This window comes from Sinocyclocheilus rhinocerous, unplaced genomic scaffold, assembly GCF_001515625.1.
Source record: "Sinocyclocheilus rhinocerous isolate Xijiao unplaced genomic scaffold, SAMN03320098_v1.1 scaffold869, whole genome shotgun sequence".
NCBI lineage: Eukaryota > Metazoa > Chordata > Actinopteri > Cypriniformes > Cyprinidae > Sinocyclocheilus > Sinocyclocheilus rhinocerous.
The window spans coordinates 1,793,054-1,804,525 of record NW_015653483.1 but is presented as its reverse complement, the minus strand read 5'-3'; the positions used below and the strand labels follow the sequence as shown (position 1 = coordinate 1,804,525).

The 11,472-nt window shown below is 37.4% G+C and overlaps 1 protein-coding gene and 1 pseudogene across 1 annotated transcript in view; one reads left to right on the top strand and one right to left on the bottom strand.

Moving 5' to 3' along the window:
- Positions 1 to 7,091, top strand: part of LOC107716342 (cadherin-related family member 1-like) — a 14,714-nt gene extending 7,623 nt beyond the window's left edge. Inside the window, exons 15-18 of the mRNA XM_016522742.1 lie at positions 390 to 457; positions 3,489 to 3,717; positions 3,812 to 4,066; positions 5,223 to 7,091. Of these exons, the coding sequence (XP_016378228.1) occupies positions 390 to 457; positions 3,489 to 3,717; positions 3,812 to 4,066; positions 5,223 to 5,771 (1,101 nt within the window). The 3' untranslated portion in view covers positions 5,772 to 7,091. The remainder of the gene's footprint in view (positions 1 to 389; positions 458 to 3,488; positions 3,718 to 3,811; positions 4,067 to 5,222) is intronic.
- A 1,798-nt stretch (positions 7,092 to 8,889) lies between these two features.
- Positions 8,890 to 11,472, bottom strand: LOC107716341 (leucine-rich repeat, immunoglobulin-like domain and transmembrane domain-containing protein 2; annotated as a pseudogene).

The window sequence follows — 11,472 nt, the reverse complement described above, 5'->3', positions numbered from 1 at the left end:
TACCAGTCGTTTTTGTAGGCATTAAACTGCCCGAATTTTAAAAGACGATATCTCCGTTTGCATTGAACTTTCAGCTTCGTAACTTTGCAGATACTGTTTATGATCAAACAGCAACATTACACACTAACTAACATTAAAAAAGTGAAATCGCAATCAACCACCCCTTTAAATGACCTGCCGGATTTTGATCTTGGACATAAGAGCATGCTACAAGCCTACAACCATGAGTACAAAGCAAATAATGATTGGCTGATTAACAAATCCCACATCTCTCATGTTCTGCCTTTTGGCTCAAAACGTCATCTGTTCTGTTACGTAGATGTTGGCATTAGAGTTATGTGTGGGAACAGATGCCAGTCGATGATGTTTGCTCCTTATGCTCTCTGCAGGCCACAGATCCTGATTCTGGTCTTTGGGGTGTGGTCAAATACTCCATCTATGGCTCAGGAGCGGACCTGTGAGTACCCTGCTCCCCTTTCATGTTTATTTCCCTTTTGTTTTCAGAGTGTGTGGTCTTTTTAAAGGCTAGAGTTCTGTAGAGATCTTACTGATGCAACGCCAGTCGAATGGAATAAGCCACATGAAAAAAAAACAGTTGCTTATGCAACATCATTAACGCCAAAACACAGACTATTTAGTGAGTGGGAGAACAGGAGGGATGTAAGCTCACCTCAGTTCATCACATACAGCCTACAGACACTAAAGCTAGACAGAATTCAACTTCCAATAACTTTTCATGTTGTTGTAAGACTAGCTGTAAGGACTAGCTGTACCCAAGAGGATCCGATTTTCTTTTCTTTTATTAGATTCCTAAGTCACTGCACAAATAGCTGAAATATTCTTGCCGTCTTGGAAGAGGGTTCAGTCCTCCCACTGTTCTCGGCTCCTACTTTCAGTAAATCCATCTCAAGCTTCCTAAACCCAGAGAGAGATTCATGATCTCTGGTAGTAGAATTCTTCATATTTTATAGAGCATAAACACATAAATACAAACCATATGAATGTGTAAATGATGGCTTGTTGGCAGAACAGTCATATTAAATCTTTGCGGTAAGCCTCCTTTCTCCTGCTGTTTAAACTTAATGTCTTGCACTCTTAAATAATGTCTTCACTCTCTCATTGGAATCTTTTGTTTTGTTTCTGCCAGACAGACCACACAGCTTGTGTTTCATTTTATTTAACTGACAACAACTCTAAACTGTCAGCATGCTGACTTCTATTCATTCCAGTTTCATTCATCATATTTTATGTCATCGTCAGTATTTACATAATATCTTATGAACAGCATACTTCGACGAATGACATTTATTTATACAGAATCAGTAGCAGAACAACAAAACTGAATTTCTGGAGCACTGAAAACAGAGTTACCTGGCCCTCCATCTTGTTTAATCCACTAATGGGATTTGGGCAGGAATTAGACTGTTCTCCTGCTCATATAAGAGCCTCACTTAAAGGTGCAGTACGTCTTTTCTGCACCAAACAGAATGAAATATAGAAAATAATTAAAATTGTAACCAAAAATTGTTCCCAAAACTCCTCCATGTTTCATTGTTTGAACAAACAGGAAGTCCAAGCTACTTTAGTCCAAGCTAATATTGGTTGCCATCATTGCTGTGTTGGGTCGGTTATTTATTTATTTATTTATTTATTGGGGGGGGAAGGGACGTTAATGCTTTTATGTATCAAGGATGCATTAAATTGATCGGAAGTGTTTTACATTGATTACAAAAGATTTCTATTTCAAATAAATGCTGTTCTTTTTAAATATTTACTATGTTATTGATGTTTATTAAGCACCACTTATGCAACATCATTAACGCCAAAACACAGACTATTTAGTGAGTGGGAGAACAGGAGGGATGTAAGCTCACCTCAGTTCATCACATACAGCCTACAGACACTAAAGCTAGACAGAATTCAACTTCCAATAACTTTTCATGTTGTTGTAAGACTAGCTGTAAGGACTAGCTGTACCCAAGAGGATCCGATTTTCTTTTCTTTTATTAGATTCCTAAGTCACTGCACAAATAGCTGAAATATTCTTGCCGTCTTGGAAGAGGGTTCAGTCCTCCCACTGTTCTCGGCTCCTACTTTCAGTAAATCCATCTCAAGCTTCCTAAACCCAGAGAGAGATTCATGATCTCTGGTAGTAGAATTCTTCATATTTTATAGAGCATAAACACATAAATACAAACCATATGAATGTGTAAATGATGGCTTGTTGGCAGAACAGTCATATTAAATCTTTGCGGTAAGCCTCCTTTCTCCTGCTGTTTAAACTTAATGTCTTGCACTCTTAAATAATGTCTTCACTCTCTCATTGGAATCTTTTGTTTTGTTTCTGCCAGACAGACCACACAGCTTGTGTTTCATTTTATTTAACTGACAACAACTCTAAACTGTCAGCATGCTGACTTCTATTCATTCCAGTTTCATTCATCATATTTTATGTCATCGTCAGTATTTACATAATATCTTATGAACAGCATACTTCGACGAATGACATTTATTTATACAGAATCAGTAGCAGAACAACAAAACTGAATTTCTGGAGCACTGAAAACAGAGTTACCTGGCCCTCCATCTTGTTTAATCCACTAATGGGATTTGGGCAGGAATTAGACTGTTCTCCTGCTCATATAAGAGCCTCACTTAAAGGTGCAGTACGTCTTTTCTGCACCAAACAGAATGAAATATAGAAAATAATTAAAATTGTAACCAAAAATTGTTCCCAAAACTCCTCCATGTTTCATTGTTTGAACAAACAGGAAGTCCAAGCTACTTTAGTCCAAGCTAATATTGGTTGCCATCATTGCTGTGTTGGGTCGGTTATTTATTTATTTATTTATTTATTGGGGGGGGAAGGGACGTTAATGCTTTTATGTATCAAGGATGCATTAAATTGATCGGAAGTGTTTTACATTGATTACAAAAGATTTCTATTTCAAATAAATGCTGTTCTTTTTAAATATTTACTATGTTATTGATGTTTATTAAGCACCAAATCAGCATATTAGAATGATTTCTGAAGGATCATATGACGCTGAACACTGGAGTAATACATGCGGAAAATTCAGCCTTGACATCACAAGAATAAATTACATTTTAAAACATATTCTTGTAGGAAATAGCTGTTTCAAATTGTAATATTTTTTCACAACATTACTGTTTTTACTCAAATTTTTGATCAAATAAATGCAGCCTTGGTGAGCAAAAGAGATTTCTTTCAAAAACTTTACAAAATCTTATCGACCCCAAACTTTGGAACAATAGTGTATATACAGTTGACTATATATAAAAATATGATATTTCATCCTGTTGACAGTAAGTATTCATAACAGTTTTCAAATGGAGAGATTACCAGTGGCTCATTTATATAGTGTTCTGAAAGCTTTATATCATGTTAACATCTCCCTGAACAACAAGCCCTGTGTAATCCCAGTTTTCACTATAGAACTCATTTCCTGTCTTATATTTTTATGCAGGTTTCTCATTCAGCCTGATTCTGGAATCATCTACACTCAGCCCTGGGCCAGTCTGGACGCCGAAGTCAAATCCAAGTATAACTTCTATGTGAAGGCCGAAGACACTGACGGAAAATACAGCCTTGCAGAAGTCTTTGTCACCATTATGGACCTCAATGACCATTCACCAGCATTTCATGAAAACTCTCTAGAGAAGACAATGGTGATTGGTGCACCAGTGAAAATAGAGGTTAGCTATATTCGTTGTATTGTGCTTTATTTTCTGTTTGTTCTTCTAATAGAAGTTGTCAAGTTGTCAGCTGACTGTGTTTGATGATTTTTAGGCGATTGATGGAGATGCAGAAGAGCCCAATAATATCATTGAATACTCCATCATGAAGTCTGACCCAGATGACATATTTAACATTGATGCAGACACGGGAGAAATAAAACTGAAGCCGTACATCAAGTCCATGGACATAGTCCAGAATATCACCAATCACAAAGACTGTACCTGGTCTGTGGTTGTTCAAGCCAAAGACAGAGGTTCACCATCCTTCAGCACCACTACGGTGGTTAAGATTGACATCACAGAAGCGGTAAGTGGGTCTTTATTATCAGTGCTTTTTTTTCTGAGAATCCTATAAATTTGAAATATAAAAGTATTTATATATTGTATATGAAAATATGATTGCCATTCAAAACAACTTGAAACCTTCTCATTTATGCATTTTGACAGTCACATAGTTGCACATGTAAGCCAGAAAAGCTATCAGAATATAAATATATATTTTCAATGCAGGCTAGAAAAATACATCTGAAACATGCACATGGACATTTTTAATCTGCACTCTCAGTATTTTTTATCTGTATTGTGAGCAAACTTCATAGCAAACCTAGCATAAGTTTTGTGTTATTGTGTGCTTTACAGATCAAATCCAGAATGATTTCATACTTCTTGAGTCTGAGAACTCGGCCCTGGACTGTTTTCAGCATTTGTTTGAGCATTGTAGTCCTCGCCATCTGTCTGACCATTTTCATATCCACCATAATTTTCTGGAAATCTGTGAAAAAGTCCCGGGTCCAGCCACGAGGCAAGATCAGAAAGATTATTAGGAGGCTCTGACCATGAGACACTTTGACACAGACACCAATACTTAGCATTTTCTTCTCTCTCTTTTTTTCCATCCTTCAATGATTTTATTGTTGTTTAAAAGCAAAAAGTCTGTAAAAGAGCACACAAGCACAGTTATAACATATTCTTTCAGAATAATAACTTTTATTCTGCATTTATGTGGCTCCAAACAATAGCCCGTTTCTTCATTCAGTCTTCATCATGCAGTAGATGTTTTTGAGATGATAAAAATGAGACTGCACGGTCTTAATTCTGGGTGCCTCATTCAACCCTTCTGATCTTGTCTTACTGTGCCTACCAGACTCTGTTGTAACATTCCAATCCATTTAGTCTTTAACAGAACTTATAAATCTTCAAATTAATTCCAACATTACCACCAAATCAATTGTTATCAATCTGTTCTCAGCTTTCGAGATAATATGCAGTGCTTTCTAACGCATACAGTATACTACAGTATACATTTGACACAAGTATGCTGTGTTGCCTGCAATTGCCTCTCTGGGAGTTGAGTTGTTTATCTGTCTCTCTATTACCATGTGTCTCTGATCAAACAGCAAGAAGCCTATAGCACATCATCCTTGAGTCCTATGGACTTGATTTCTCTTTGTGCTCTTTTACAGACTCAACTCAAGGGACCTTTGACGTCCTTTGTAATGAAAAGTAGGGAAAATCCCTTGCAATTCCTAGGCTTGATCAGTGGTGTCATTATAATCATGGTTTTTGTAACAGTCTTCATCTCTACTGTTATATACGTGAGAAATGTAAAGTCCAACAAGATCCTACCCTCCCGTCGCATCATACGAAGGAAGCGTAAACCCCGAAGACAAGACGACTTTCAGCAACCGTTCAGAGAGGAACGTTTTGGAGGTAAGTTAAGAAATGAGGATCTGGAGATCCCCACAGCAGACAATATCAACTGTAACAATAACGTCAAAGTGTGTTCTTATCGAGCCCCTCCGTCGCCTCCTAACGCCCCCGTCATGCCCCCACCGTTGCCAACTCACTATAGACACGGTGAACGGGGGTGGACAGTGCTTACAGTTTCTGCCTCAGTGGCCTCCAAGACAAAAAAAAGATCTCATAGGGGTAAAGACAATCCTGTCAACACAGCACTGGTTTCTGAACTCAAACTTAGACTGGAGCAGAAAAACATGGCTAACCGATACTGATGCATGTATAGAACTACCAGTGTTCAGTGGAGAGAAGACGTGTCCCTCTGCTAATTCTCTGTCATGTTTCTTCTGACAAAGGAGATTTCAGGCAAGATTTGAGCAAGGACAAGATCTCAGCAGGCCAGCTCTGGAAGCTTCTTACTGTACAGTATGTTTTCTAATGCGTGCAGAGTTTAGCTGGGATTGCAGGTTGAACCTAGTGGAAATGAGGGAAAGTGTCACTAGCCAAGACTAGCACCCTGCTAATCGGCATGCTAGGACTCTGTGTACTGCCCTCTTCTGGATGGAAAATAATTGGTTAATGTTTACTCTGTTTCTCAGACAGTTCATGCATACATACATGTACGTAACCACAAAAGTGTTTTTTTTTTTACTCTGGATAACTGGCAAGGAAAATGAATTATGCATGTGCGTTTTTATTCTTCGAAATCATCTACTATATAGTTTTTTGAAAGGGAATAGTTTATTCAAAAATACAATAGTGTCGCTGAGGCCAGTGAATAAATGCATTCTGATTCTCATACAATATCTTTTGGACCATGAAAGAACATTTACAATGCCAAATTCTGAACATTCATTTGCTGGTTTAAGTTGATAAATGATTTTTACTGACCCCTGAAAATCACAAACAGATGCAATATAATTATTTGAGTAAATTGTCTTCCTATCCTTCAATGAGGAAAACCAGTTACGTTATCAATTTGTGCAATGTTTCATCAATTTAATGTACCTTGTCAGCGTTTATGCAGTTCAGTTTTAAATGTCAAATAATTGTTGGAGTAATCTCTGTTTATATTCAACCTTTTGTAAATAAATTGATATTTCATTCAAATGTGTCATGTTTCATTTGTAGATGTTCATAGCACATTTTTAAGATGGTCCTGTACATTTTGTCATATGGGCTGATGTTGCAGTTGGTGACCTAAAGCTTTTTTTATCTTTATTTAAAATACAGATTTTAAAACCCAGATTTTATTTTAGAGACTTTTTTTTTTTTTTTTTACAAATTCAGTGAGTAATGTGACAACTCAAATTTCAGAAACGTACCATGTGCAGCTGTGATTTTAGCACGTGCTTGTTCTTTTGAGCTTAACATCAAGTTCAGATTTGGTGGTGACTAAGATTTGGAAGACAAATTATGAGTTGTCTTTCTCTGGCTTTCCCAAATCTCTAAACGTGTTTAGACATTTAAAGACACATATTTTTAAGTGTGTGTGCTATTAAACTTTGGAAATGTTTATGATTATTTCTTCTTTAAAGCACCTCTGCACATGAGACAAAATTGCAGTGATGAGGAAAGTCTGTTTTCAGACAGTAAAAGCAGCGGTGATGTTATTCTCTGTCATCTGTTCTTTGACCATGTGTTGCACTGTACCTGCACAATGATGATCATTGATAAAAATGCATGGTCTATTTTGATGCGCAACAAACACTCATTCAACATTATTTATAGGCTAAGTCATAAACCCCGATTTTTTTTTAGAGGCTTTTTTTTTTTTTTTTTTTTACAAATTCAGTGAGTAATGTGACAACTCAAATTTCAGAAACGTACTATGTGCAGCTGTGATTTTAGCACGTGCTTGTTCTTTTGAGCTTAACATCAAGTTCAGATTTGGTGGTGACTAAGATTTGGAAGACAAATTATGAGTTGTCTTTCTCTGGCTTTCCCAAATCTCTAAACGTGTTTAGACATTTAAAGACACATATTTTTAAGTGTGTGTGCTATTAAACTTTGGAAATGTTTATGATTATTTCTTCTTTAAAGCACCTCTGCACATGAGACAAAATTGCAGTGATGAGGAAAGTCTGTTTTCAGACAGTAAAAGCAGCACTGGGGGTAAAAGCACAAATTACATGGAATTATACCCTGTAGGAAGCAAGTAGGATTACTGGTTTTTTTAGAGAGGATTACAAACTTGCAAAGTGCACTGATGGGCAAGGATAAAAGAACCAAAAGCATATCCATTAGAACTATTTACAAAACGTTCCATGCACAGATATCTGAGCATGGGTATCGAAGTATACAGTACAACGTAAAGAACTGTGCTCTGCTTTAGTGACGTAGCAAGTCTGATGACTCACAATTGGTCACCTGGTTTAGAAGCACCACAATGGAAAAAACAAAGCGCAACTGTCAACAAGCCTGGATTGGTGCAGAACAGCATGATTCAGCAGCGCTAACCATTCAGCCTGATGGTGGAAAAGCATTATTTGTAATTTCATGCATCTTCACAAATAAATCTCGAGGATGAAATTTAAAGCAGCATTTTAAAGCCTTGAATTGCACTGTCCACAATCTATCATACATCTAAATATGTGTGATAAACATTTATATACATATCTCAAAATCAACTACAGAAACACAAGTTACATTTCCATTTTAATTTATACATTTACTGACAGACAAATATAGCACCTGTCACTCATTTTTTAAAAACAACACATAATATTTTAGGAGTAAAACCATTTTATAAAACAATATTTATAACATTTATTCCCCAAAACAGCAACTTAAGAGTTCAAATTAAGGTGTTTTAATTCCTTCCAAGGTCAGTGTATTTCAGTCTCATGTCATTGTTCAGTTTTCATTTTCTGTATGTGGCATTTTCCTTTGTTTGTCAAAGTGTTTGCCAGTTGATGCGTGTGTCTACTTTAAAATACAAGTATTGGGTCCACTGTTGGATTGACATGATATGAAACAGGCATCAAAAAATCCTAATCTGCTTTTATACGCCTGTGTTTGTATCATGTGCATTAAAATAAATGTTACATAAAACATGCCAATGCATTTAACAATTATACAAGTGCAACCTTAAAATAATTCATAGTTTAGATTAGAAAGATCATCCTCAACCACACATAAACTGATAAAAATAAATTTTCAGTAGTTGTATTATGATTGTTTTCTATACTTTGAGCACTAATTGTCACTAGTTGTCAAAGTGCATTTGCTCCCTTCTGATTATAATTGTACTAGAGAAGTGTTTGATTCAGTATATTAATGGTCTTTGCTTTTATTCAAGGGTTTCCTTTGATTTTTACCAGTTTGCCTGGAAAATCCTGTCCAGTAGCAGCTGATCCATGAGTTCATGACCAGCTGAGACTCTCTTCTTTACTCCGATCGCCACTCAAGCTGGATAAATGTCACAATGTAATTAAAATGGAGGCTTGCCTGAATCCTTTCATGGGTATTAATGAGTCTATAGCTATCTTTGAGTGTGTGTTGTCAGTAAAGCTCAGCTGTTGGTCTTCGTTCATTCTTTGTTTTCTGTATCTTCTCAGCAGACCTTCGTCTGGCCTTCCGCTCTTTGCTGGACTCCTTGCAGAGGCCCTCATCACTGGCAGCTTGGAGACTGTCAAACGTGCCCTGCCGCTCGTCAGACGTGTGAGAGCGTTCGGAATGTCTCCTGTTTCTCCACATCTCCGTGCAACACTCAAAGCAGTTGAACTTGGCATCGGTGGTGCAGGCATACATTCCCGCGGGCACAGCCAGCACCATGGCAAGTACAACGACGACAATATGAATGAGCTTCTCTCTCTGTTCCATCTCATTGAAATCACTGCCTGTCACAAATACAATGCACTGGCCGTTCCGAGGAGCCTGCTTTTTTAGAGTAACACAGATTTCATATTTAGTGGCTGGTAGCAGGTCTGTGACAGAGTATGTGTTGATACCTGGCCCAATGTATATCTGCTCCTTCTTAAGTGTGTCATAGCGGCCAAAATAGATGGTGAACCAGGCTTCAGCTGGATTGTCTGTCACAGCATGCCACTCAATTGTGATGCCATAGACTGTCTGCTTGGCAATACGGATATCGATGTAAACATTTTCCTCAGCGATGGCAGCAGGGAAGCCTGAGGAATGAGACACTGAGCCTTCTGGAGACTTCACATCTAGTAAAATGCTGATGGAGGAATTGCCGATGAAATTGTTGGCAATGCAGATGTAGAGCCCTCGATCGGCCGGATGGAGTGAAGGAATGATCCGCTGAGACCTGATAGTGTCTTCATCCACACTCCGAATCTCTGAACACACAGTAAACAATTTTTGAAATTAAGGACAACGTAACTACAACAACAATTTATTATTATGAATATTATTATTATTATAAATAAATAAATCTATATAAATCTATTATTTTATTAAATAAATATATAAAATATATTAATATTTTATACAAAATAATGTATTAATTAATAATTAGTATTATTATGATGATATGTATGATACGTATTGCATATAGGCCTATCATTTGCCAGTGTAATAATATATGTGTGCACTAATTGAGGTTTAAGCACCTAATTTTTAAATAAAGATATCTATTTAAGTAAAGATAAACGTATGTAAACATGTTTTAATGGAATATCTCTTACCACGAAATCCTCTTAGTATCTTAAGACCATATATCCACCGAACAGCAGGTTCAGGTCTGGCCGTGGCAAGGCATGTTAACGTGATGTTCCCGCCTAACGGCACGGTGATGTTAGTGTCTGGGGCGCTGACCACTGGCTTCACACACGTCTTTAGATCGACCTCATGGAAAAAAAATTCTGCCTTGAAATCGGGGCCAGAGCATGTCAAATATGAGTTCATTAGAATGAACGGTGGACTCAGCGATTTGATGAACTCAATGAAGCCTCCCAGGCGACAGTCGCACAGCCACGGGTTGTCGTGAAGCGCCAGAACAACGTTGGACACTGTAGGTTGTTCATGCTTGTTTTCTGTGTGATAGAGAGGCCAGTTGAGTAAGACGTCTTTTGAAATGACTGAGAGTTGATTAGAGGACAGATCCAAATAGGTCAGGCCTGGTAGAAACTTTAGCGCGTGTTCCGGGAGGGCGTCGATGCGGTTGTGCTGTCCAGGATCTTGAGGTTGGGCGTTTCCTCAAACGCTGTCCATGGTACTGAACGCAGTTTGTTACCCTGCAACCAGAGCTCCGTCAAGTTGCCCAAACCTTCCAGACTTTTGATATTTATGATGGCGATGTCATTGAAGTTCAGCCAGAGATGCTTTAGTAACTTAACACGGGAAAACGCTGCCTTTGGTAGCTCACTTAACTGTGATTTCTCTATTCGGATTTTAGTCAAATCTGCCAGTATGTCCTCAGGAATGCCGGATAATGGCGCTTCCATACACGTGAGTGACCTAGAAAAAACATTCCATACTTTCAATTGTCGATTCAAATAACTTAGAATGTATTATAAATAATACAAAACTGTTCATGAATTCTTAAATACAACTCTTAAATAATAACGTGTGACCAATGACACTCGACAAAGCTACTCTCACAGCTGACAGCTTGATGTCAAAATTATGCAGAGGTGTTCCCTTTCTCTGTCTGGAAAAATGTTTGGTGTGACGGTAATGACAGTACTATCAGGGACAGCAATTCAAAAAATTAATTAATTAATTAAATCACATACACATATATAACCCATTTTTTAAACAAAATTTTTTAAATTCTTTTCTTTAACATAAGGGGCAAAAAAAGTTCCTCTAATCATTCATATATTCATAGTTACAGACTATAGCTCTCACATTGTGCTAGCCCTGTTCTCAACACAACAACAATCAAGGAACTGACACTAACCTCCCATAACGGTCAGTGCCACAGGAGCATCCCGGAAAACACTCTGAGCTGATATGACTTAATAAAAGAAAGAAAACAATAAAACAAAATATAATTGAGGCATGCAT